Consider the following 27,951-nt stretch of genomic DNA (forward strand, 5'->3'; position numbering starts at 1 on the left):
TCTCTCTTCCCTCAGGACCTTCGGGACTCCCACCAGCACCATGTTCCCCCGCTGTGCTGTCCTGCTCCTGCTCTGCCTCTCCACAGGCCTGGCTGCCACCCTCATCGGCTCAGCTTCGGCTGAAGAGGCGCCAACTGTGGACCCTATGGGTTCTGACTCTCTAGCCAGCGACGCGCTAAATATGGACCGTGTCGTGGACCCTGTAGGGGCTAACACGGTGCAGGCTGACTCCCCTGTGGAACAAGGCCAGGCTCAGGCTGAAACCAGCCAGGACCCAGAGGAGGAGTCTGACTGGGGCTTCGGCTCCATCCGGGACAGCTTCCAGGCCGTCAACGGCTACTTTGACTCAGTGGTGGAGCTGATGGGGGGCCGCAACGGTGTGTGCCAGTACCGCTGTAGATTCGGTGAGAACAGCCCTGGGATTTTGTTTTCTTTTATCCATAATAGAGTACTGGGCAAAAGTCTTAATGTGACGGTTAATTACAACTATTACTATCTGGAAACTACAATCATATTCAAACGATTTGGCGCCCTGATCAAATTCAGTGTTTTGAATGAAAACAACTGAACACGTCCTCTACAGACAACACAACCTGCATACATTAATGCACAATTACTATTTATTTGCTGAATTGAACATATTTTAAAAATATGGCCTGTGCAAGACTTTTATTATAGTTATATTTCTTCTTCATTTTACTTGTTACTACTTTTCTTTGTTTTTTTTCAGAACCCTAAATCATCCTGTTGTTTATTATCTGTTATATATGGGGAAAAAATAGTCTGTGTAGTCTAAGACTTTTGGACCCCACTGTCCATATAGACAATATACAATAAATACAGTAAAAGAAATATTCAATATGCAATAAAGTTTGGGCACCTCTAGTCAAATTACATGGTTTCTTGATGTTCTAAAAACACGAAATGTGGCCTGTGCAAAAGTTTTTGCACATTTTGTATTTTGTGCTCTAGTTTTCCCCCCAATATGTTAAACACAGCATTTAGAAATTGTGCACTAATTTAAGTTGTGCATATGGAAGTTTATATGCTGTAGAGAATGTGTTAATTTACCTTTACTGAAAAATTCAGCAAAAAAGTCATTTGATGGGGCTTTAAACTTTTATAACTTTAGAATAAATGCAAATAGTATAAGTACAAATAAGTTCAAATAGACAAAAAAGTCTATTTATGCTAAAAAGTAAAAATGTCTTGTTTATAAAAACATATCGGTTTGACCATATTAAGTTTGGTTCTCCACACATTACTTAATGAAGTGCAACTTAATAAAGAAATGATTAGTCGAAACTGGACTCAGGATCTCAAGGACAGGTTGACAACATAATGACAGGCATTACACAATTATTTATTGTCATGATGTTTATTTGTAATTATTCTAATGCAGTCTTTTTCAAGCAAATATGTTCCCCAACAAAGAGCTTTAAATACACATTTTTCAGGTGGCCTAAGGCACAGTACAGCAGCATCACCAGCTGCTGAACCTGACACGGATGATTTGAGAATACATTGGTTTTCACTGCTCTCTCAGTGCTGTAGCTTCACCAAGCCAAACACAAACCTGACACTGTCAGACTCATGACTTGCTTCCAGTGGGTGGTTTGATTCTGCTTTCTGTCGATCACACCACTCTTCCCTGTACACACCTCAAAGTCTTGCTGTCTAATCTGAAGTGGAAGTCTGCTTTGGGATGTTCAAACAGCTGTTAGAAAAGCTGACAGCTAGATTGAATCAATGTTGGAGAGTTAAACGTTTGCCAACTGTTACAAAACATCTCTACGGTATCAGATTAGCATGAACAAAGCAACACTGCACAGAGCAGCTTGACGTGGCCAAAGTTCAGGTATCGCTGATTGATTCTTACTTCATACTAGTGATGAATCTAATCTATGACAAGATTAGACAAGATACAAGGTAAATCCTAGCTTGCATCTGTGGCTGGGATTGAACTGTGTCAGTGATCACTCAATCAGTCTAAATGAAGACCACCGTGTGTGTGTTGGAGATTTTATCAGGTTGCTTTTCATCTTTATCAAAAAGTCACTTTGGTTGTTTTTTTCTGTTTTTTTTTTTTCAGGTAAAGCTCCTCAGGCCCGCCCAGGCTACCAGATTCCTGAACCCAATGGCTGCACATCCTCCCTGCTTGGTTTCCAGGTACCGGAAAGTGTATGTGTCCGTTGAATCACCACTAACATCATAGACTAACATAGTCTAACAACCAGCATCAAATACAGATACACTTCCACTGTGTAGTACAATATAAATATAATAATCTTACTCACGCTGGATGAGGCATGTTGGCCTTACAGTTTGTCTTGTATTGAATGCAAGAACAGCAATCAGTGACCAAGAACTACCTGGTATGTAGTTTGTTATTAATTTCATTGGGTGTTAACCCCTGGTGTTTTAAACATTTAAAAATGTTATAATTTTTTTATCTCATTAATATCAATTATTCTTTAACTGTCATAAAAATAATATTAGAGAAAGCATTGATACCAAATATGAGTAATGGTTCAGTACCAGCAGAACTTTGCAGCTGGCCTTTACATTAGGGTAATATTTCATTTGAATGGACCAATAAAAATAGTCCAAAATTACAAAAAAACCTTGTTCCATGTTCAAGTCATACGCACAAGTTTAAACACCTCTGGTTAATTACCACTTTGTTGATTTTAAATGGTTTTAAAAGGTTTTAAAAGGTTAAAACATCCTATACAGGGTACAAACTTGACACTTTTCTGCAACTTGTGTGCCCAATTTCTATTGATTTGCCAAGTTTAACATCAGAGGAAAGTAAAACATAAATAAAATGTACCATAACGTCTGCAGAGGCCATTTTATTATTTTTTTATTTTGTGTTAAATTCAGCATTAAAATGTGCAGAAGTGTGTTCACTTAGTTTCATGTAGAAAGTCAACGAAACATGTAATTTGACCAGCAGCACCCAAACTTTTGCTCATGGCTGTGTATCTGTCCACACGAATTCAATACAAAGCTTCAGTTATAAACAGTTCAGTTTAAAGCTTAACCCCTGAACATTCCGGGTTCATTTCATACAAAAGCTTATTGTTTTATAACTACAAGGACTTCAGTGCAAACTAATGGAGATATTTGTAGGTTACAGAAGTGCCTAATAAAACTTGGGGCCCATTGGTGGGGCTATGGCTATTTAAGGGCTTAAAAGAAAGGAAATAGTATCAGTATCAGCAGATATGCAAGGTGTCAATGTCAGAAAAGAAAGAAGTGCTATTGTGTATCTGTTAAAACACAGTACATACTGTAAATACAGTCATTGCATTTGCCAAGTCCGGTATTGTGAGATCTTTAAAAGTGACACCAGCAAGCTGATGAAAACAGACTCTCACTGACTGGAGCGTTTAAACCCAGCATGAACTAAAACCACACACTGTTCCTCCACAGTTTGACATGGGCATCCCGGCCATGACCAAGTGCTGTAACCAGCTGGACATGTGTTACGACACCTGCGGCGCCAACAAGTACCGCTGCGACACCAAGTTCCGCTGGTGCCTCCATGGCATCTGCAGTGACCTCAAGAAGAGCCTGGGCTTCATGTCAAAGGTGGAAGGTGAGAAACGCTCCTGTACACACACCCTCGACTCTCATACTCACTCCAGCGCAGAGGTAAACAAGATACCGGCCTTTATGAGCTTTGTAGCGCTTCAGTGTATTAAATCACTCCATTTCACTGCTCTTCTGTGTGTTATCTGCAAACACCTGCTCTTCCTCTCACGCTCTCACGCTCTCAGCTTCAGGGCTCAAGGCTAAAACGCCTCCGAAAATGTCAACAACACTAGAAAGATTTTGAATGTGAGGGGGCATTGCCATGTTTGAATACTGTTTTTCAAATGTTTGGTATGTAACATTATACAGCGAGGAGAGTCTTCCGACATTTTTGTTTGTTATTTTAAACACTTCCAGTGCATACATATATAAAAAGGTTATATATTATATAGAGTGCTCACAAGAATTTTTGGGACACTTCTGTTATCATCTGTCTTTTAGAATGATTTACTTTTTTACAAATTGTTGAAATTATGCACTTTCAGAAAAAATTTACAAAACTCTGGGGCAGGACTCCTCATCACTGGGGTGGTTCCCTCAAGGGTACATCTCGGTATCTTTAGTCAGGGAACGTAACTGAACCATAATCCACTGAAATAATATGTTCTAAGCTGTACTCCACACTCCGTCTCGCTTCCAGGCTTTTATTTTGTTGCTCTGTTTTAAAACGTTAATTTATGAAAATACAAACTTTTCACCTGGAGAAACTTATTGAAGGATCACAATTAGACCTTAAAACCACTGCTGTACCTTTAAGTGAACAGTTACATGGGTAGTACCTTGATGAATGAAAACTATACCTGCACAGCCCCTTTATTTCTAGCAGTGAAATTGACCAAATTCAAAATCACATAATTCAGCTACATTGTGACATCAACTGATACTAAGAGACATGCTAAACAATAGCAAGCTAGAAAACTTACCTAACCCCGCATTTTACTTCAGAAGAAAAATGTTGGGACACTAATCCAAACAAAAACCAGAGATCTCCAGTGCACCATCTGACATGACTGACTCTAAATTTCATTAACGTTCTGAAAGATACAGACAGAAAAAGAAGAAAACTGAATTGTCTCTTGGTAATTAAGGAGTCTGTCAGAAAGATTACACACACACTGAAAATCCCAACAGTGACAGAAAGAGACCTGAAGTGTTCAGACTCTGCCTCTGGACATCCCCGAGAGAAAATTCAGACAAGCCTGGTTGACCATCAGCTGCGTAAACTCATGCCCAGAAACTTCAAGCTGTTGTCCAGAAGGAAGGATATGCAACCAAATAAACTGATCCAAATAAAACTCAAAATAGTGACCTACATAAAGGATATAGACACTGTTTGAAGACATTTACTCACCTCAGTTCCATTTTCAGGTAATTACTGAGTCGAGTTTCAGTCTGTTGCTGATTTTGGTAGCTTTTCTGATGGACGCAAGTGAATAAATGATGGAAAGAAATGAGCAAATAATCTTTGAGCACTGTATACATATACATATGCGAAAGTTTTGGTCTGGTTAAACCGATCATAACATAATTCTTGTTGATTTTCTAAATGAAATCTACATCATCTACAGAGAACACATTTAAATGCACAACTACTGTTATTTGCTGAATTAAACATATTGGGAAAAAATTATAAAAAGTTTCCTGTAGATAACAAAGTTAGACTGTGGGGCAGTCGTGGGCTGGAGGTTAGGGAACCAGCCCTGTGACCGGAAGGTTCAATCCCCTTGGCTGACAGTCCATGACTGAAGTGCCCTTGAGCAAGGCACCTTACCCCCAGTTGCTCCCTGGGCACCGTGGATAGGGCCGCCCACTGCTCCGGGCAAGTGTGCTCACTGCCCCCTAGTGTGTGTGCTCACTAGTGTGCATGTATGTGGGTGTTTCACTGCATGGATGGGTTAAATGAGGAGGTCTAATTCCACAGTGCGAAAAACACAGTTAGCAAAATGGTTGTTTGCATGTGACTGTATGTAGCGAAAGGTTACGTAAAAATAAATCAAGTAGATATTTAGATGGTAATGCTGTAAATGTGTTGTCTTTATAAGAGATGGTACCATTGGTTGAGAAGATTTCATACAAGCAGCAATCATGGTGAAGGAGCTTCCTGAAGTTCCCAGGATCAACATTATTAAACAACACTGGAAGGGAAAAAGCTAGAGCCATAGCTCTTAGACCTTAAATATCCCTGTCCATACAATTCATTCAATATTATCCTCATGCATGCCTATGAATACATGCTGTTTTTTTTCCCATATTTATAATTTCAAAGTCAAAAGACATGTGAGTGAACTGGAAGTGGATATGTGCACTGGAGGTATATTAAACAACAAAAGTGTCGAAATATTGTTTCCTCAGATGACAGATTCAGAGCTACAGTCAGTAAATTTGTATCTACAAAGTGCATCTATATGGTAAATGGGTCAACTGTTAATGGGCAATAAGCACAGGGACAAAGTTCCTGATAAACCATATGGTACCTAAATAACAGGATAAACTGTTCTGTTCTCTCTCTCAGCTTGTGAGACGTTTGCGGACACCATGTACAACACGGTATGGACTCTGGGCTGCAGACCCTTTATGAACAGCCAGAGGGCAGCGTGTATCTGTGAGGGAGAGGAGAAGGACGAACTCTAAGGAACCTGAGCTCTTCCTGCAAACCATAATGACACACCACCGCAAAACACCTGCAGACGGATCCAGCCGAGGCTCGGTGGGCTCCAAAGAGAGCCCTGAGAGTTTCTGAACTGGCGCTACAAACTTATTTTGGGCAGATAAGAACAAAGTGCTCAAACCACAGAGTTCTAGACTTTCCTCTTTATTGTTATATATGTAGCTACAGATTTACTTGCAGGGTAATATAGCATCGTTGTCCAAAGACAAACAAGTATCTCCAAAATGGTAACTTTACAGAAGAAGCCACCTTCTTTGCAAGTTAATGAAAATGATTCCACACAATTCTGGAGCATTTCTCCACACAATATAAATGAGAGCTACTGAACTTAGAAAAACATAAAAATAGCAGATTTCTTTGGACTGTGATGATAAATAGGTTATAGTTTTGTGTGCTTATATATAGTACACCCTTAGGGCTAGTGTTTTAAAATGGGTGTGTTTAAGCTACAAGAAGTCACCCAGTGGAAAAGCTAGTCAGTGTACAGTTTTAGTATTCCACCTATTAAAAGATTTTATTCTCAACCAGAAACATTGTCCCCCAAAAGATCAACTTTCTTAGAATAGAATAACTCTGACAGAAGCCGAATAGCAAAAGACAAGCTAGACAAATTTGTATTCCTTGGCTGAAAGTCAAAATTATGCCTAACCTTTTTCACTGTCAGTGTGTACAGTCTGACTGTATGCAATATATTTGTAATTTATTAAAATGTAACACTGTACTCCCAATTACATTTGTGCTAGCCTCATTAATTTCATCCATGATATACTATATTCTGTAGTTCTGAGCAAATATCATGCTTGAAATGGCTACTTTATAAGTCTGAATCACCCCTAAATATTTAACTAAAATTAAAGCTGCACTATGTAAGTTTTCAGGATTTGGAGACCTCTCTGGTGGAAATGTGTAATTGCACACAAGCTGCAGAAGAACATTTCATAAGATGGGTTTTCCTTCAGAGCCCTTCCCGAAGCGGAAGAGTCTGATGCTTGTGAGTGAATTGAAAGAGAATTCAAAGAGAACTCAGTGACAGCCGTGTCTCCTGAAGATGTGAGTGAATTATCTACTGTTGTCATCATATCTTCATCAGTATAATGTTGATTTTACATTTGAGACCTAAACATTGAGCTGTACCTTCTTTTAAAGCCTGTGTGTGACATTAATATGTAAAGACAGATAATGTTTTCAGAAAAAACCTCCCAAATCCACTCAACACCTCTGACTTAAAATGATTATTTCATCCTGTACCTGCCTGTTTTTATTCTCCTCAGTAACTCAGTGATGCTAGTTTTTTAACAAACACAAATTTTACATAGTGCAGCTTTAAGAAAGAGAAATTCGGCCACCCTTCAGACAGCACTTTTTTTGTGTCAGTGACCACAGTGTGGAATTGTCACACACCACCCTTACTGCTAACCGTGCAAAGCAAAAGCAGGACTGCACATTCAGATGACAAATCAGAGAGCAGAACGCTTTAAATGAATGTAAAAGAATGCAAAATAAAAAGATAAACTTTATCTACCAGCTCAAGGTCATCATCAGTAAGTAATGCACTGAAAAATGGTTTCAACTTTATACTGTATTCCATATTTATAGGTCATACGTCATCTCATAGTATATAAAAAAGTCCAGTGTTGTGTCTGTTTATTATTATTACATGTATTTGGCTGGTAATAGAGAAAAGAATGAGTTCAGTGCGACAGAGCATCCATTAACTCACAGGTCTGAGTAATGTAGTGTGTGACGAATTAACTGCTGACTGATTCACCGATTCAGATCTATATCAAGTGTGTGTCTCTCTAAATGGCATATAAATGTGATGTCATGGTGTGTGGTAAGGATGAACTGAAGCGGAGGTGTAAGTGTAAAGCGATGAGTGAGAGATTAGCTGAAATCTTCCTGAAGCTGCAGACGGGATTACTTGTCTGAAGCGTGTAGGGGTTAATATGCGATGTGTGTGTGTGTGTGTGTGTGTGTGTAGATAAAGGGTTATTAGGTTTGAGTGAGCAGTTGTAGTGCTCAGGTTAAGGCTAAACGATATTGGGAAAATAAGCCAAATTGCGATTTTTCTGACCAGTATTGTGACTGCGATATAAATTGTGAAGTCTGTTCATAATCACTTTTTTCAGGCTTGAGGTTTGATCTCTGAAAGCAGTGAGAAAGATACTTGTAGCAGTGTTTGTCATGTACCAGCACTGTTTGTTTGCTTTGGTTGGTCTAACTCGTCTACTGATGGTTAATGAGCTCTGTCTTATTAGACGTCCTGCACATACAAAATGTAAGACAACACTGTTGATAATACAAGCTAGAATTAAACTGCTCCTGTAATTTGAAAATTGCATTTTTAAAATTGCGATGTTGATATTAAAAACAATTAAAGGAGTAGTCCACCAAATTTTCAACATTTTTGAATAATCCAATAGTTGAACTGTAAACAAAGTTATTCTGAGTGGTTTAATATTGTATGAATTTCTTTATAGCACTGTACAAACTTCTTATTTTAAATTTAAAATACTGACTCAGGACTCAGACAGCACTGAGGATGCAGGTGAGGATGCATTTTATATCCATCCACGCTCTGAATGGTCTTGTTTGCATCTTAAGAATTTATTTATGCAGAAACTGTGAAAAATCGATGGAATTCCCTGTTAATTATTCAGCACAGGTCAAGATCAAAGGTGAATGAACGAATGGTGGAGTGTGTGTGGGTGTGTGTGTCAGGGGTCTGGCAGTATGAAGATGGGTCCGCCGGTCAGCGTGTGTTTCTCCTGGCGCTGCTCGGTCCAGATTTCTCTCCTCAGCCGTCTATGACAGCCCTGTGCACAGCGAGACTCGCCCTGCCCGCACACCAGCACCCGACAGTGCAGATACACCTCCTACACACACACACACACACACACACACACACACATAAAAAAAACAAAAAATATTTTAAATACTATTAAATTAAATACTATCATCTGGGTTATAATGTGCTTCTGCTGGTAAAAGCACTCTGGAGTAAGATGGGGGGAGATGACCACTCTGAATAATGCGTTTTAAACAGAGGAATGCTTGCTATCACATATCAAGAGCATTTGTCCATTATTGCCATTAGGGTGCTGCCCTATCACTTATCACAAGCAAGAAAGAAGAAATAAATGGCTGAATAAATGGCTGTTCTTCTACTAAATAAATACGTTTCTGATGGATATACAGTACTGTGCAAAAAGGCACATTAGACATTAGTTCAAAGTTTGTGTGACAATATGAATGTTTCTGCCAGTGAAAACTTACAGCATTAGAATAAATACAAGTAAACATAAACACAATACAAACAAAAAAGTATATGCACATAAACGGACAATGTTTTCATTTCATATATGGGGCACCTCATGAAGTTGGCTTGTATAACTCACACTAACAGTTTGGCAGTGAGAAGGTTCTCCACAAGGGGGAGCTAATAATGCTCAATTAGCTTTTGTGTGCATCAGTAGAATGGAGGACCTTGCATAAATAACACAGTAAAAAATCATGTAACTCCATGCAACTGGTGACTATTTTTAAGTTCATTTTAAAAGTTTTACACTTATGGAGGCAATTTATCTCATGAGAAACATTAATTTCATCAGCTAAGCTAGGGATTATCACAGGCCAAAAAGCAGCAAGTGTCCTATAGTATCAATGTGAGCAGCAGGATCCTGTTTGTTACCCAGATAAATAACTTTCATTTTTAATTCCACGTGGCCCGAGACAAAGAAAAAAGAAAGAAACAGGCTACTTAAACTTTAAGGCAACTTACTTCACAGTTCTCTTTAATTCATTCAGTTTGAGGGGATCAGTGAACTCTGCTTTCTTCAAACAGAGTTAATGAAAAAAAACTTGTGAAGTAGGTTGCATTAAAAAAGCACATTTAAAATGTTAAAAATGTAAAAAAAAAAAAATGTAAGGTTAAAAATGTTTACATCTATATCTCAGTCCTTGCTTTTTAAACTTCTCTGCCTTGTGCTTTCTGTATTTCTACTGGACTGTCTTTTTCTTTTGTTTAAACCTCCTTTCTCTCATTTTAGTGAGCTATATCGACTCCTCCTTGCTTGTTGTGTTTGAATGTGTAGTAAACATTATTTCCACCATTACTGTCTGAACTGTGCATCACATCTGTTATGTATTTATTCCCTGTTTTGTTTTGTATATTTTCCTTGTGCTTAATATACAACCACATTTCCAAAAAAGTTGGGATGCTGTGCAGAATATAAATAAAAATATGATGCAATGATATGCAAATCATGTAAACCATTCCTTTTAAAGGAAAATACTACAAAGACAACATATAAAATGTTGAAACTGAGAAATTTTAATGTCTTTTGAAAAACATTTGAATTGAATGAAAAAAAGTTTGAATTTCATGCCAGCAACATATTCCAAAAAAGTTGCGACAGGGGCATCCCGCTTCTTTAAAAACACTAAGAGTTTGGGAACTGAGGAGTCACTGCTGTAGTTCTGAAAATGATATAACCCTAACCCATGATTTCCAAAAAGAATTTAAATGTTAATTTCTCAGACCACAGGACACTTTTCCACTTCATCTAAATCTATTTTAAATGAGGCCCAGAGAAGGCAGCAGCATTTCTGCATCCTGTTTATATCTGGTTTCTTCTTTAGAAATCAGAGTATTAACTTGCTCTTAAGGATGCAGTGATGAACTGTTTTCACAGACAGTGGTTTTCAGAAGTGTTTCTGAGCCTATGGTGTGATTTCCTCTGCAGAATTATGTCTGTTTTTAATGCGGTGCTGCCTGAGGGTCCAAAGATCATGGCCTACATATACTGTTTTTGGCCTTGCTTATAGACATTTCTCCAGATTCACTGAATCTTTTAATGTTATTATGTACTGTAGATGATGCTGTTTTACGCTGAGAATGTTTTCTTGAATTGTTGCACTACTTGATTGTGCAGTCTTTCACAGAGTGATGAACCCCTCCTCATCTTTACTGCTGAAAAACTCTCTGAGATGCTGTTTTATACCTAATCATGCTACTGACCTGTTGCCAATTAACCACCAGGTGATTTTTTGGCATTACATGATTTGCACATGTTTTTATTTTGTTTTTATTTACAGTTTGTACAGCATCTCAACCTTTTTGAAAATGTGGATGTAAAAAAGGAAAAATAGCACTAAAGAGACTTCAGCACTCCAGCATGCTCAGCTTACTCACTCTGTTGTCACTGCCGACGAACTTGAAGACAGGAACCTGATAGTGTTTAGAGAGCTGGTCTTTAGCTGTGATCTGACGCACTGTTTCATCAGAGATGCAGCTGAAAGAGAGGACAGGAGAATGTGGACAGAGTTCTCTACGTTCTGCTAAGCATCTCTTATGTTCTATCACAAAACGTGAATTTGAAACATTGTGTTAAGCTTCCATTTGGCTACATTAACTCCTTAAAACCCAAGAGACTGTGGATAGAGTTCTGTTCCTCACTCTCACAACTTCTCCCTCAAAAATGGTTCTTCAAGGGTTCCTTAGTAAAAGCAAGGGTTATATATAGAACTGTAACAACTCAAAGACCTATGTGGATGCATCAATGTTTCTTCAAGGGTGCTTTTTATTAAAGGGAATGGTTCTAGTTAGAACCATTAGTTCTGTATAGCACTCTATGCATGCTTAAATGGTTCCTTGCATGGTGAAATGGTCCTTCAGATTGATGGAGAATGTGTTGTATATAGTTCTATACAGAACCTTTTTAAAAATGGTTCTTCAGTTTGATCAAGAATGTGTTGCATATGGTTCTACACAGAACTTTTTGGAAAATGGTTCTTCGGATTGAGGGAGAATGTGTTGTATATACCTTTTTGAAAATGGTTCTAAATAGTACCAAAAAGGGTTCTGCTTTTGTTGCAATATTGAGCTTGTAACAACAAAAGAACCCATTTTGGAGATATTTAGAACCATTTTCAAAAATGTTCTGCAGAACCATATACAACAGCCTCTACCCTTCTGGGAAGGCTTTCCACTCGATGTTGGAACATTGCTGTGAGGATTTGATTGCATTCAGCCACAAAAGCATTAGTGAGGTGAGGTACTGATGTTGGATGGTCAGTTCTGGAACTTCAGCTCATCCCAAAGATACTGGATGGATCCCCAACCCTTCAGAGAATACAGTTTCACTGCTCCACATCTCAGTGCTGGGGGCTTTATACCCCTCTAGCTGACACTTGGCATTAGGAACGATGAACTTAGGCTCATATGCAGCTGCTCCAGAGCGTCCCATTCTATAGGTTAGTGCTTTTCTATAGAGATTATATATCTGTGTCAGCACTGGGTGACCTTAATTAGCTGAGTGCACTAATTAGAGGGGCTGTCTGGACAATGTATGTGTGGTTGGTTCTGCTGGACAGTAAGCTGATGACTGACCCATCCTTGATGAGGTAGTATTTGAGAGCCTGGTCTGCCTGTGGTCCTGGTGTGGCGAAGCAGGTCTCGACCAGTGTGGCCAGGCCGTCCACACGCTCACGAGGCTCCACGCCGAAGTAGAGTGAGTCTCGCAGGCGGAGCTGCGGAGGCTGCTGGTACGGCTCAGAGAACTCGGCGCTGCGGAAGAGCTCCAGAACAAAGGGGAAAACGCCCTGACTGTGGCCAGACAGCTCCAGTGCACCACTGCGGGCACTGGGCACGAAGCCGTCCGAAACCTCATAATGGCCGGGAAACTCACAGGTGACCGGCAGCAGCAGCTTACTGGTGCGCACGATTAGATCTCCAGTGCTGCCTGGACTGGACCTGGGCAAACCAGTCACCAGGTTAGTGCCCACTATTTTATCATCAATGACCTAAAGGGGTGAGAGAGAGAGAGAGAGAGAGAGAGAGAGAGAGAGAGAGAGAGAGAGAGAGAGAGAGAGAGAGAGAGATGGGGGAAAAAGCAGAAGGGAGTAAAGGAGTAAAGATAGAGAGGAGAGACAGGTAGAGAGAGGGAAGAGGGGAAGAAAACAGAAAGAGGAATAGAGAGAAAATAGAATCAGAGAGAAATAAAAAAGAGAAGGATAGAGAAAGGGAGAAGAGAGGATGGAAAAAGGAAGGAGAGACAGTGAGAGGGAGAGAGGAAGTTAGAAATCTCAAGACTGGTTTGTTGAGCATTTATAAAAACATACAGTATTATATGTTATGTATAACACACACACACACACACACACACACCAATCAGGCATAACATTCTGACCACTCCCTGTTTCTACACTTAGTGTCCATTTTATCAGCTCCACTTACTATATAGGTGCAGGTTCATAAACTTTTAAATATTAACTTGATCATCATCTGATACAGTGATATATATATATATGGAAAATATACAGACCACCCAGTCATCCAAACACCACCCAGCTTTAGTTCTAAGACTTCTATCCTTGCCTTTCAAACTAATTTCCAAATTAGGTCCTAATAGGTGGTGAATAGTAAGTATTTACATTTACTCAGTTCTATGTAATTATTTACAACTTTGCTGGACTTGTACTGGAGCTAGTTTTTAGTTTTATTATATTTGTACAAGTTTTAAAATTATGCTTCTAATAAAGCTAAAATGCTAACCGTCCACCACTGATTAGCATGATTCTCTAGCACAGAATCTTTTATAATTTAGTTTGGGTTTTATAAATCTCTCAAAGAAACTCTTGTTTACTTATTTCCACCAACGCATACTCATGAAATCTTTCAAAACGAGAGAAAGAAAATGCTGTTTACACACTTGTTAAATTACAATGATGTTAAGGAAACTGAGTGAATTAAATAATAGTTGTATCTTTCATGGTCTACAACATGCATGTCCCACATTACCATAGCTTCCATAACACATGCATAATAATAATAATAATAATAATATTAATAATAATAATAATATGTGATTCTGTTTTTGTTTGTCATGTTTTAAAGTTATGCTGAGATGCTTACACAGCTGACAATGAATAAAAGCCTGGGAGTAGTCAGTATGATCCCATTTTCTCACACAGAATCAGGATACCTTCGCTTACAGCCTTAAGAGCTCCTAAGTAGTTCTCCTTCACAGAGCATGTTCCGTGAAAAATGGCGGTGATTAGTGCTTGGTGCATTTCTCCTCAGTGGGCCTCACCTTCACCACAGTGCCGCAGGTCTTCAGACTGAAGCGCAGGTTGATGTGAGTGCCGTTAGAAACACCCCGGCATGAAGAGTTGGACAGGAATAGCTCCAGCCCGCCCACAAGGTCTTTGGGAACAGAAACCTCAATAGAGCTGGGGTCACACTGCACAGGGACTGCAGGGAACACACGCACACTGCTGTCAGGACGTGAGGCCATACAGTGGAGGGGGTACATACAGTGGGGTCCAGAAATCTGAGACCACATCAAAAATCAGGGATTTTTTTCATTTACAGTAGCTAAACTGAATTCATCACCATACCCTTGTGCAAGATAATCAAAACTCTGTGGGCAGAGTGTCCCACGTGCAATAGGTATAAAATATTCTTGTAGTGTAAAGTTTTTTTTTGCTTTTCTATTTATAATGTTTACATTGTTAATTTTGTGATGGATAGAGTTTATCTTCTATCTTTAGTATTAAATATAATGTCTACATCAGGGTTGTCAGTGGCCCAGCTGTGTTTTTATTTAATTTGCATTTTATTTATTTAATTGCACTATCCACGTAGTTTTAAAGCCACCTATTTGTTTGAACTAGACACCATTCATCTTTTATTTTTGTGTGATCACTGGCACATAGAAGGGGGTCAGAGCGCACATTGTGTTGCAGTGCATGCTGGGAATTGTAGTACAGATCATGCTGAAACTGGCTAATGTGAATAGAAAATTTAAATAGCTTAGAATTTAGTGGGCAGAACTGGATTGTGCCATGGACCTGGTTTGTGTTTGAAACATGGGGTCTATACAGTAAAATTAAAGTTACTTTGTTGCTGTAGCACTGTGCATTTCCCCCGATGTGGGACTAATAAAGGATTATCTTTTCTTATGAACCTAAAATTAAGGTGTAGAAATGTGAACAATTGGAAACAAAGAAAAGTTATGATGAGTAAAAAGAAGAACAAATACTGAAACTTTTGAGCTATTTCTAGGTCACTTTTCAAATTTTAAGCATATCTTATCTCTTTAACAGAGTCAGATGACTATCAGGTGGATCTGATCTGCTCATCAAAAGGCTTTTGTGCACGCAGTCATTAAAGCAAAAGGTCAACATAGCAAATACTAAGAAATTCAGAGATTCTTGTATTTCAGAAATTTTACTTGTCACTTAAATTGTTCACAAAGAAAGAAGTGTATTATGTATGTTAAATGAGAAAAAATGTAAAATACGAGCATTTTCACAAGTGGTCTCAGACTTTTGGGCCCCATTCTTTGTTCCACACATGCTAAATCCACTCCCCAGACACTTTTGGAGATGGGTTTTAGTTCTGACAGTGGCCTTATGTAAGTATCTATAAGTGAAAAGAATTTTCTAAGCCGGATCCTAAACCTAATCCTAACCTTAACCTCAGTAAGCGAAAAGAAATCCTTTCAGTTAAAGAATTTAATATGTCACTTCCATAAAAAGCATTTTACATAGTTAAGATCATTTGTTGGTCCTGACATTGTTGGTTAATAATGTCTTTGTTCTTGACATGCAGGAAAACAAACACATACAACCTTGTAACTATGAAATATTAAGGTTTAAAGATTTTTCAAGTAAAAGCTCCATTCTGGGTAATTATGGGTAAATGAAAGAGAAAAACAGAGTGTATGTGGGAGGCTGAACAGATGTAAGAGATGTGCAGTGGAGTGGAGCTGACCCTGACAGGTGCGCTTGTCCTCCCCCAGCGTGAGGCCTCTGGGGCAGTGGCAGTAATACGAATCCTGCTCCTCCAAGCAGCCGTGACTACAACCTCCGTTCACATTGTGGCAGCCTGCAATGTCTGAACAGAGCACAGCACACCACAACATTAACCACATTCAGCCCATTGCTCAGTGCTGCCTTTGGATTTAAAGGGACAGTTCAGCTAAAATCCAATTGAATGAATTTTACTCTCACCCTGGCTGATCAACCAAGACATGTTTGGTGTCTGTTTGCTTCTATAGGCTAAGTTCACATTATCAGGCTAAAAGTAGCACAAATCAGAGCTGCGTGGACACACAAATCAGAGCTGCGTGGACACACAAATCAGAGCTGCGTGGACACACAAATCAGAGCTGCGTGGACACACAAATCAGATCTGAGCCGCTTTCACATGTGGTCAGATTGGACACATCTGATTTGTGGCCATGCAGTCTTATTAAGAATGATCAGCACCATTGTTCAGTGTTAACACTGTAGCAGTGGTGATCCTGAAGTTAGTGCCAGTAAACGGCGCAAAAGCATCTGACCGATTTTCGCCTTTGCCTCTCTCTGGAATTGAAAGCTACTCAGAGTGAATTATCATCATGATGAAAGCAGAGGGTTTGTAGTGACGAGAACTGCCACTCACTAAAGTCTTCCAGGCTTGTCAGACGCTAGAGGGCGCTCCTCAGAGTCCAAAATGAAGGGACTTCAATGAAGTTTTTGAGATTTAGAGAAATGCACTCATTTTCTGATACATAACAGCATTAAACACTTCAACACAGCTGTTATTGTCTGAGTACTCCAGTCGTTGGCCTTTCTATCAATGCCTCATGTGTGTTCATGATGTTCACGTGTTAATGTGAGCCAATGAGTTGGTCAGCTCGCCAGCCACTCAGCACTCAGTAACAGTAACGCAAGAATCCTATGGGCCAAAACCTGATTGCTGTAGAAAAACTGAAAGATACATATATGGTTTCTTCGATTTGTGAAATTTATGTTTCTACTTTCCAAAATTAAAGGAAAGTGTTACACAAATTAGAAACAAGTTTTATTCTTTACTTTTAGCCGTTCGCCCCATTCATTGTGCACTCATTCTCAGGCACTGTAACGTTTGATATGAGAGAATTAGGCAGTGGCCGCAGGCTCCCCATATACTAGCTCTGATAAAGGCTTAGCCTGCTGGGGACAGATTTACAAAAGTGTCTTATGAAAGCAAATTGTTTTAAATGCGTTTTTTCTTAACTTTATTCTTAAGAAAAAAAGTTAAAAAAAACATTATTCCTCAAATAATTATTTTCTTCTTAACTATTTCTATTTTCTTAAGAATAGTTCTAACAACAAATAATTTTCTTGAAAATAGAATATTAGAAAATAATGAATATCTTCTTAAGAGAATATCTGAGAGCTTCTTAATTAATTTTTTTTAGAGAATTGCATTTAAGAACATTCTTATGAACTTCTTAGTGTTTGTCTCAAGAACCTTCACAAGTAAGAACGTTTTCGTGAATCCGGCCCTTGGTTACAACCCCAATTCCAATGAAGTTTGGAACGTTGTGTAAAACATAAATAAAAACACAATACAATGATTTGCAAATCCTTTTCAACCTAAATTCAATTGAATACACTACAAAGACAAGATATTTAATGTTCAAACGGATAAACTTTATTGTTTTTTGCAAATATTCACTCATTTTGAATTTGCTGCCTGCGACACGTTCCAAAGAAGTTGGGACAGAGGCAACAAAAGACTGGGAAAGTTAAGGAATGCTCAAAACACACCTGTTTGGAACATTCCACAGGTGAACAGGCTAATTGGAAACAGGTGAGTGTCATGATTGGGTATAAAGGGAGCATCCCTGAAAGGCTCAGTCATTCACAAGCAAGGATGGGGCGAGGTTCACCACTTTGTGAACAACTGCGTGAGCAAATAATCCAACAGTTTCAGAACAACGTTTCTCAACGTGCAACTGCAAGGAATTTAGGGATTTCATCATCTACAGTCCATAATATCATCAAAAGATTCAGAGGTTCAGAAACACAGTTTGTCGCTCCATCTACAAGTGCAAGTTAAAACTCTGCCATGCAAAGCGAAAGCCATATATCAACAACACCCAGAAACGCCGCCGGCTTCTCTGGGCCTGAGCTCATCTGAGATGGACTGACGCAAAGTGGAAAAGTGTCCTGTGGTCTGACGAGTCCACATTTCATATTGGTTTTGGAAATCATGGATGCCGTGTCCTCCAGGCCAAAGAGCAAAAGGACTGTCCGGATTGTTATCAGCGCAAAGTTCAAAAGCCAGCATCTCTGATGGTCTGGGGGTGTGTTAGTGTCTGCTGTATTAGTTCATCTTCACCATCACCATCTGCAGTCCAGACCCATCTCCCATTGAAAATGTGTGGCGCATTATGAAGCGCAAAATACGACCACGGAGACCCCGGACTGTTGAGCAACTGAAGTTGTACATCAAGCAAGAATGGGAAAGAATTCCACCTACAAAGCTTCAACAATTAGTGCTCTCAGTTCCCACACGCTTATTAAGTGTTGTTAAAAGGAAAGGAGATATAACACAGTGGTAAACACGCCCCTGTCCCAACTTCTATGGAATGTGTTGCAGGCATCAAATTCAAAATGAGTGAATATTTGCAAAAAACAATGAAGTTTATCCGTTTGAACATTAAATTTCTTGTCTTTGTAGTGTATACAATTGAATATAGGTTGAAAAGGACTTGCAAATCATCAGATTCTGTTTTTATTTATGTTTCACAAAACATCACTGAAATTGGGGTTGTAGTTTGTTTGTTTTTCATGATGCAGGTGGTTCATTTATGAGACACTATTGATTAGGATGTGCGCATGTGGGTCATTTCAGAATACAGTTTCATTCACAGTAATGACATATTTAAGTCACAAGTGTGAACCATCAAGTTAGAAAGATCAGATCTGCGAAAAAAATTGGAACGTAGCCTTAGTTTGCAGCAGATCTATGAACTAATACAGCAGACACTTCAATCCAATTCAACTCAGAATGTTTTTGTATCACTCTTTTCGCAACAGATGTCGTCACAAAAAAGCTTTATTGAAATTCGGGTCCAAGCCCCAAAATGAGCACACTAAGGGAGACAGTGGCAATAAAAACTCCGAAAGAGTAAGAAGAAGATGATTTAAGAGGAACCAAGAATCTACAGCGGAACACATCTTCCTCTGGTCGACACCAGATAGCAAAAACAATAGCACAACTATTGGTTGCCAATTAAGTCTTTGCTGATTGATTGCATTTTGGGGAAAGGTCAGAACTGAGTTGTGCGGAGTCTCACCATTGCAGGTCCGGCCATCTGGGTCCAGGACTCGTCCTGGGCTGCACTCACACCTCCAGGAGCCCTTGGTATTGACACACACTTCAGCACAGCCGCTGTTGCCTTTCTCACACTCATTGACATCTTTCACACAGAACACCAATGCAGAAAGGGGCAACAATGAAGAAAAACAGCACTGTGAGTGAACTAAATACTGAACACCAGTGTTTGGGGGAACATGGTATCAAGAGGGTGCAAAGTAAGACTCACTTTAAAGGAGACTTCAACTGATTTTTCACTTTAAACATCATCATTCCGAGTGGTTTGGGGTGAAATGGTTAATTGTGGAGACTCAGATGTCTTTATGGCGGTGGTGGTGATACGAACCAGGGGTCACCATGACTACAACATTAATATAGACATTTTATATAATGTTGACAGTGGTGAAATACTGATAAATCTGGTGATTTTCCTACTCAGGCACACCTGATTTAACTACTTACCTCAGTTCCCCACCCCTGGTCTAGAACAAAGTATTTAACATCAAACCATTCTGATGTCATTTTAACCACTTGATTAGGAAACTTTGAAAAATCTGTGGAATTCTCCTTCAGGAGGCCTAGCTGAAAAAGATGTGTTACAGTAATGTGATTACTTTTGTAATGTCATTACAAAGTTGGTAGAGTTCAAATTTTTCTAATCACATATAGTTACTGACTTACTAAGGCTACATTAAGCAGGCAGGTCCAAAGTTTTATTACACACTTCTATAACCTATGAATATGCTGAGGTTCCTGTAGTTACTGGATAATAAGTCTTAGTATGTAATAAGCCTGGGATTTTAAGGGATAAATAACACACAATACACATGAACCATACATTTCCTCTATATAGATTATGCGTGCCTGTCCTTGTGTATAATTTATGCATGCGTATGTCGGCTGTCAGTGAATATAAGTGGTGCAGCAGGTAGAGGAAAGAGCTGTAAACAATCTAATAGCCCACAATCTAATCACACTAATATGAAACTGATAAAGATCAGAGTGATAAAGAAGAGAAAAAACACACCTTATTTAAACTAACCATCCCAATACACTGCTAAAACATGATATGGCAATGATGTGACACTGACAGTAAGTGGATTAGATTAATGAAAAAAAATGAAAAAAAAAAGAGTGTTTAAAGGGGTAAAGACAGATACAGAAAAGGAGAGAAAGAGAGAGAGAGACAGAGAGAGTGAGAGACAGAGAGAGTGCGACAGAGAGAGAGTGCGACAGAGAGAGAGTGAGAGAGAGTGAGAGATAGAGAATGAGAGAGTGAGAGAGAGAGAGAGTAAGAGACAGAGAGAGAGTGAGAGAGAGAGAAACAGAGTGAGAACAGAGAAGTCTCAGTTTGATAAGATGGGCAGTAATTATTTAATGACAGGGGATTCAAAGAATGAATCACATTCCCAATTAGATGATTGTGACTGTGTAATACTCCTCCAATCCTCCTCACATTCTTGACTCAGCCCTCTTCTGTGCCCTTTTGTCTGTGTTAATATGTGCTATTGTCAGTCAGTGAACAAGTGTTTTTCTCCTCTGTCTTTTCAGAGATAAAAATTGAAAATTTGATTTTCAGAAGCCTCCCAATGTTATGCCGTCTGGAGTATACAATTAGTGCTGTATTAGTGCCAGCGCCAGGCTGTAGTAAGGCAGCCTAAGGCCCTTGGCTGACTCTTACTCTAACCTGCAGTGCCTCTTTCAACACAGCAACAAAAAGCTCATTTTTAGCAGCATACCTACTATCATTTAATAAAACTGTGGCCCTAGCAACCACAAGAACACCAACGTCTAGATATGGGTAGTTTTGGAAGGATTTAGATATCTAAGTACCTGGGCAGATAGATAGATGACCTTGCTATCTAATAATTCAGATGCCAGTCATACAAGGCTATGCCTGCTGAGCTAGTGACATGGTAGTCTCCTAGGTGAAGCATAACACCAGGGGCTTTTTTTTGGTTACGTGGCTTTATATCTGACATGCAGCATAATACCTGCAGTGTGACATGTAGTAAATGTACTGTATTAGACCGCTGTTCTTAAAACTTTAAAGTGGTTCTAGGTGATAGCATTTGCCCAAATGAGTAAATGGAAATTGTATGCAGGTCATAAGGGCAACATTAGAGGCAGTCAAACTGTCTGAATGTTGTACACTGGGCTGCAGCCACTAAACTAGACCACCATGGCTGGTCACCATTCAAACCAGCATAAGTTGTGTTTTTGATGCTGATATACTGGACAGCAGCAATGAAAGCATATGTGGTGTTTTGGATGTTGGGTTTGCTGGTCAACCAACATGACCCTGCTGGGTGACCAGCTAAACCAGCACCAAACCAGCTTACTTTAATCTGTTGTTTTCTGCAGTCAGCAGGGAAGCCCATTAAAGACTAAGACCATGTTGGCTGAATCAACTAGTAAAGCTTGTTTTGTGGCTCCGTCACCCATAAAGGCTGAAGGTTCTGCTCTAGGTGTACCTTGTTTTAGTAAACTCTCCCTAGCTCAGGGGTCAACAACATGCAGCTCTGTAACTGCCCTGTTGTGGCTCCACAGCAGAATTAGATTTGTAGGTAAACATAAAATGATCCTACTTTGCAGTAAAATAAAGTTCTGCTCAGCGTTCTAACAGTTTTAACTCTATCTGATGCACTGGAGTTCATGTAGAACTGCTAATTCACCATTTAACCCTGAAGATTGACGTGCAGACTGCTGGTCGCCATAACACAGAAAACAGTCTCACCTAGCTAGTAGCCAACAAAAAAGGCAAAGAGAAAGATTTAAAGGAGAACTCCATCTATTTTTGAGCTTCCTGAACACCTTTTGGGGAACAGTCTGACTGCAGAGCTGTACATTTACACACCAGCAGTTTCAATCCAGCAGAAACTGGAATCTAGGTAGGAATTGTTCGTGAGTGAAATAAATTAGCCACCGTGTATTTATCACTGTTAGACATTAGCTTAGAACAGACAGTCTAACGTGGACCATGCAAAAAAACCTCGCTATCCTACCTCATAAACTGGTGAACTCTCTCTCTCTCTCTATCTCTCTCTCTCTCTCTTCTTTAAACCGCTGCAAGTCTTTTGTGTTTTCTGGTTCAAACTGATATACATATACAACAATTTGGAAACAGACCTTCTTAAGTCCTCTGCATACTCTGCAGCCTTCCAAAGTAGGTGAGAAATCCGTAAGAATTAACTATAAACCAAAGCTCTCTCTGGTGTTAGACATGTTGAACGGCTGTAGCTACAGGCTAGTCTCAACAAAAGCACATTTCTCTGGAAAAGCACATTTCACACCGAACCACTCAGAATGATTTTGTTCACATCTAAACCACTGAATGATTAAGTCATTTTACAAAATCAGTGGAGTTCCCCTTTAAGGCAAACAGATGATTTGGAGACGAATGGACTTATTTGCATTTATAAGCTCTCGGCTGGTTTCCTGATACATTTCATCTGCAACAGGAAACTGTCAAGCACTAAAAAGTCACAACACTGAAGTCAGCTCCTTGTTGGTCTGCTGCACTATTTAAGGTGGAACAGGAAAATTCTAACAAGAAGCTGGAGAATGAGAAGTTGACTTCAGCCTTGTAAAGAAATTTTACAGGAAACTATTCCACTTTTTTCCTGCCAGAGATGCAAGTAAAGTATAAAACTATAGCTGAGCTAAAGCTTAAAGCAGAGCAAAGTAAGTCTCTGTTTTCATTTATACTAAATTTGTTAGTCTATACTGGCACATTAGCACATACTAAGACATATTTACAGCCAAGATGGTAAAATGGACATAAAATGTTGTGGCTCCCGAGGTGGTTTGATTTTTGCTGAAAGGACAAAATGGCTCTTCGTGACATTTGGGTTGCATCCCTGCACTAGAACCTCTAACCATGGCTTTCGTATGTCATCTCACCTTCTACATCCTTACATTTCTCCACACCCAAACTTACCCAGGCAAGTCTGAGCATCTGGCCCCAGCACAGTCCCAGCAGGGCAACGACATTCTGGTTCTGCTGGACAGTCAGGACCACTGCAGTCCACCTCATCGCAGATGTCATAGAAATCTATATATACACAAATATACAATAACATTAATTACATCAGAGGTAAAGACATAGACAGGGTTCTCAACCCTGGACCAGGCCTAGGGACAGACAGCATGGCAGGCAGACTTACGGCCACAGTAAACGTGGAAGCACACGGAGGGCCGTGGCAGGCGGTACACGTAATAACCCTTGGCACAGGCCTTCACTTCCACTGTCCCTTGCCAGTGGCAGCAGTCATCATTGAAGCTGGCACATGTGGGCACGGTGACGATGCCCTCGGAGGGCTGCGGGTGGCTCCCATTCAGCCAGATGGGTGCATGGGTGCCACAGTGGTTCTCCTCGATGCAGAAAGTGGGCATGGCATCCCCGGACATACCCGTGAAGCGGTACCACTCTCCGGCCACGTGGCGGTCACACAAGGGCACGCCTGCTGAGTTGTTGACGTGATAGTCAGTGTTCCGCCAGGGCTCGTTCAGACTGATGTAGGCCAGGCAGGGGTCCGGAGCTTGGCAGGAGGAGGTAGAGACAAGATAATATCATACAGTGGTTCTTAACTCTGGTCCTGAGCCACCCCTGTCCCCTAAAGGTCAGTGTTTTTCCTTCCATTATTACAGACGATTTAACTAATGACCTAATTAACAAGCCTCTCTTGAGCTGAAATGGGAGTGTTAACAGTTTGACAAGTACCTTGAAATGATTACTTATTTTCTCAGCATTTTGTCTTTTCTTAAATCTTTGATGTATTTTCTGGAAATATATTATTTTCTCCAAATTTAATATATTTATATAAACATAAAAAAAAATATATATATATATATATATATATATATATATGGCACATTTGCTTTAAAAAAGAAATATATATATATATATATATATATATATATATATATATATATATATATACACACACACTTTTTTTTAACCAACTGTGCTTTGCACACAGAGGAATTAGACCTCCACATTTAACCCATCTGTGCAAACACCCATATACACACAAGGGGGCAGTGAGCACAAATTGCCCATGACTGCCCCAAGATGACTTTGTGTCTTGAAATAATATGACATATCTTTATCTCATTATTAAGGCTTACTATCTCAAAAATAATTACTTACCTTCTTGAAATTAGGACTCAAACTTTTGGCATATTTCAAAAATAAGTCACTAATTTGAAATCCTATGGCAACATTCTGAGAAAGTCAATATTTTGAGATTCAATGTCTTTTTATTCATATTATTATTTTTTAAACTTTTTTTAAACTAAATTTTAATGGGCTTCTGTAGAATGAAAGAAAGAAGTTAGCATGATGTAAGTCTCAGTATTATGTACATGCATTCAAAAGTCTGGGTCTAGGGGGGTTTTCTTCAAGTTTGAATGCTAAACTCCATACTAATATTTATTAGCAGGATTAGCATTTTAGGTGAAATTTTTCATGCAAATAAATGTGCTGTAAACTAGTGGTGGGTGGTAATGCAAAAATTTGTTGCAGTGCTTCAAGGTGCTTTCTTGTCACCCAATGTGCATCTTGATATTTCACTTATCTGAGGTTTGATAAGTTGGAACAGACAAAAAGGAACCGGTGGTGCCACATTTTAAAAACACTATTAAATAATGCAGTGACTGCTGTTCAACATTTTACATACTGAACTGCACTAAATCTAATCCAGCAGGACCACTTACGCTCCCCTTCATGTCACATGCAGTTATTCACTCCTTAAATACTAATGATATCCTTGATATGCTCAGTAAAGCATACTATGTCATAACGTGAGGTCATTTATCATCATGGAACTGATATCCTTATGTCACCTAGCCCTACTCTAAAGTGAGCCTTAAATCCCAAATATCCCTGAGGCACTGAAGAGAACCTGATAGACTCCATCTGGAGTGTGTCATCGAGTGGAGATGGATGAATTAACTGTCCAGAGGAAGATTACTGGCCGGTGAGCGACCACGAAACAAGCTTAGTCTTGTTAAGTCAGATGTGTCAGTGTAGAATCCTTTGCACTGCAGTCAGTTGAAAAGATTTTAGAGACAGGCTCAGTTCAGAAAGTAAACAGACAGCACGGGCCAGTCAGTCTTTTTCTTTCTCTCTCTCTCTCTCTGAAGTACAACGTACATACAGGTTTTGGAGCAACATATGCTGCCATCCAAGCAGCGTCTTCTTCAGGGACGTCCCTGCTTATTTCAGCAAGACAATGCCAAGCCACATTCTGCATGTGTTACAACAGCATGGCTTTGTAGTAAAAGAGTGCAGGTACTAGACTGGCCTGCCTGCAGTCCAGACCTGTCTCCCATTGAAAATGTGTGGCGCATTATGAAGAGCAAAATACGACCACGGAGACCCCGGACTGTTGAGCAACTGAAGTTGTACATCAAGCAAGAATGGAAAAGAATTCCACCTACAAAGCTTCACCAATTAGTGTCCTCAGTTCCCAAACGCTTATTGAGTGTTGTTAAAAGGAAAGGTGATGTAACACAGTGGTAAACATGCCCCTGTCCCAACTTCTTTGGAACATGTTGCAGGCATCAAATTCAAAATGAGTGAATATTTGCAAAAAACAATAAAGTTTATCCGTTTGAACATTAAATATCTTGTCTTTGGAGTGTGTTCAATTGAATAAAGAAAATGATTTGCAAATCATCGTATTCTGTTTTTATTTATGTTTTACACAACGTCCCAACTTCATTGGAATTGGGGTTGTAATTAGGAAGCCAAAGGGAAGCTGCTACATGCTGCAGGAATGGCTATGGAGATTGAACACTACTGCTCAGTCCAGACCACTGCAAACATAGTATATCAGTTGGAAATTAGGCCTGAAAAGTCTGATCCTTTTCATCCGTAATAAACGCTCTTTGATTGCTGCCTCAGAACACAGAGATCCAAACTGATTTCAGTGCAAACACGCAGTTTCAACTCAAGTCCAAGTCCACAGAGTAATGTAGGAGACACAAATCCATCTCTGAGGGTTTTCTCAGTGGAACATTTCAAACACCGCCCTGCCCTTCCTTCTTACGCTCGAAAACATTGTCCTTCTCACGCTGCAAACAGGTCTATCTCTTTAGGAAGTTCAACTAATACAGGAAGTGTTGGAGGTCAAGGATCACCGGGGATGCGGGTCAAGGCGACATGCTGTAAACACAAGACTCCTGAACACTGCCAGAATAAGTCATTTCATCTTTCCTTCCTCCCCATCTGCTGCATAGGCCTCATGCAAGCAGTCAAAACCTCTCTTTTTCCACCTTGAACTAAGACCAGCCAAAGTGCACTCAAACTGACCTGATCAGAGTGAATCTGACCAGTCGAGGACTTTCTAAAACAACACACAGAGCTGCTGAAGTGGACTACACAGCAAAAATAGTATCTTGTCAAATGAAATTATCTTTAATCTAGTCTATATATCTAAAATTTCTTACTTTAAGATGGTTGTGCACTTATTCTAAGATTATCTAGCTTATTTCTTGACATTTTTATTTGTTTAGGTAGGTTTATTAAGTAAAAGTATCTCACTATACTGGCAGATAATTTAGCTGGTTTCTGCCAACATAATCCACTCAGTCACATCTTTCATGTTAGTTTCATGTTAATTGCAGTAGCTGCATCAATCAGTTAGCTTTGATAAGCTTCAAGAACACCAAGCCTGGAAATATTCTGGTTAACAGTCTTTTGGGAGGGGTTCTTTGTAGATGGTTAATAAATTCGTAATCGATTATCAGTAACACATCATCAACAAATCAGTGAAGCAACAGTAGTGAAGCATCTGAATACATTACTTACATTAAGTAGATGTTTTAATGTTACTTACATTGCACAAAACCTAACCTTACCAACCTTAACCAAACCCTCACCCTAACCATAACCTCAACCCAACACCCAACACTAATCCTCACCCTAATCTTAACCTCAACCCAAAACCTAACCCTAAGCCTGGCCCTATTCCTAAAACTAACCTTAACCTCAACCCAAAACCTAATCCAGTGACACTCCAGTTACAGAATGGCATCAGTGTGTCTGTAACAGTTTGTTGAGGATGTTCAGATGGTCAGTATTAAACCTGTTGCATGTTCAGTGACCTTTCAGGTTAAACATCTATGATATGATATGAATGTGACACCAAATAAAATAAATATTAAGCAGATTCTAAACAAATTTAATTCACACAGTTAAGTCTCTTGATAATCTTCTGAATATACTAACTTCTGCTACATCACCGATACACTGTTGTTGATGTAACAGAGTCTGTTGAGCGTTTATTTCATCTAAAAAGGACAACTCAAAATCAAGTGCCACCATATTCAGAAACAAAGCAGTTCACTTGTAACACTCACAACATTAGATACCGTAAACCTACCTAAGATCTGGGCAGCAGACGTAGTCTGGAGGGCAGCCAGAGCCAAGAACAGATCAGCCAGCGAAAAGAGCACCATGATGGTAGGTCCAAACAAGGTTTCTAATCAGCCACAGGCTCTTGTGAGGTTTGTTGGGAAAGGGCAGGGTCTTTAATAC

The 27,951-nt window shown here is 39.5% G+C and overlaps 2 protein-coding genes across 3 annotated transcripts; one reads left to right on the plus strand and one right to left on the minus strand.

Moving 5' to 3' along the window:
- On the plus strand, positions 1-6,996 carry pla2g12b (phospholipase A2, group XIIB). 2 transcript variants are annotated; one of them, XM_017694074.2, is made up of 4 exons: positions 1-404; positions 2,093-2,181; positions 3,439-3,604; positions 6,113-6,996. In XM_017694074.2, exons 1-4 carry the CDS (start codon positions 41-43, stop codon positions 6,229-6,231), a joined length of 738 nt encoding a protein of 245 aa, XP_017549563.1. In that variant the 5' UTR covers positions 1-40; the 3' UTR covers positions 6,232-6,996. The 2 variants fall into 2 exon arrangements, with proteins under 2 accessions (XP_017549563.1, XP_017549564.1); XM_017694075.2 differs by having other exon boundaries at positions 2,093-2,169.
- oit3 (oncoprotein induced transcript 3) lies at positions 6,397-27,945 on the minus strand. The gene is made up of 9 exons (XM_017694073.2): positions 27,797-27,945; positions 23,573-23,947; positions 23,347-23,460; positions 19,387-19,509; positions 16,047-16,169; positions 14,362-14,522; positions 12,660-13,072; positions 11,463-11,562; positions 6,397-9,144 (listed from the first exon to the last, which is right to left on the minus strand). Exons 1-9 carry the CDS (start codon positions 27,870-27,872, stop codon positions 8,986-8,988), a joined length of 1,644 nt encoding a protein of 547 aa, XP_017549562.1. The 5' UTR covers positions 27,873-27,945; the 3' UTR covers positions 6,397-8,985.
- Positions 27,946-27,951: the final 6 nt, after the last annotated feature.

This window comes from Pygocentrus nattereri, chromosome 5 (assembly GCF_015220715.1).
Source record: "Pygocentrus nattereri isolate fPygNat1 chromosome 5, fPygNat1.pri, whole genome shotgun sequence".
Taxonomy (NCBI): domain Eukaryota; kingdom Metazoa; phylum Chordata; class Actinopteri; order Characiformes; family Serrasalmidae; genus Pygocentrus; species Pygocentrus nattereri.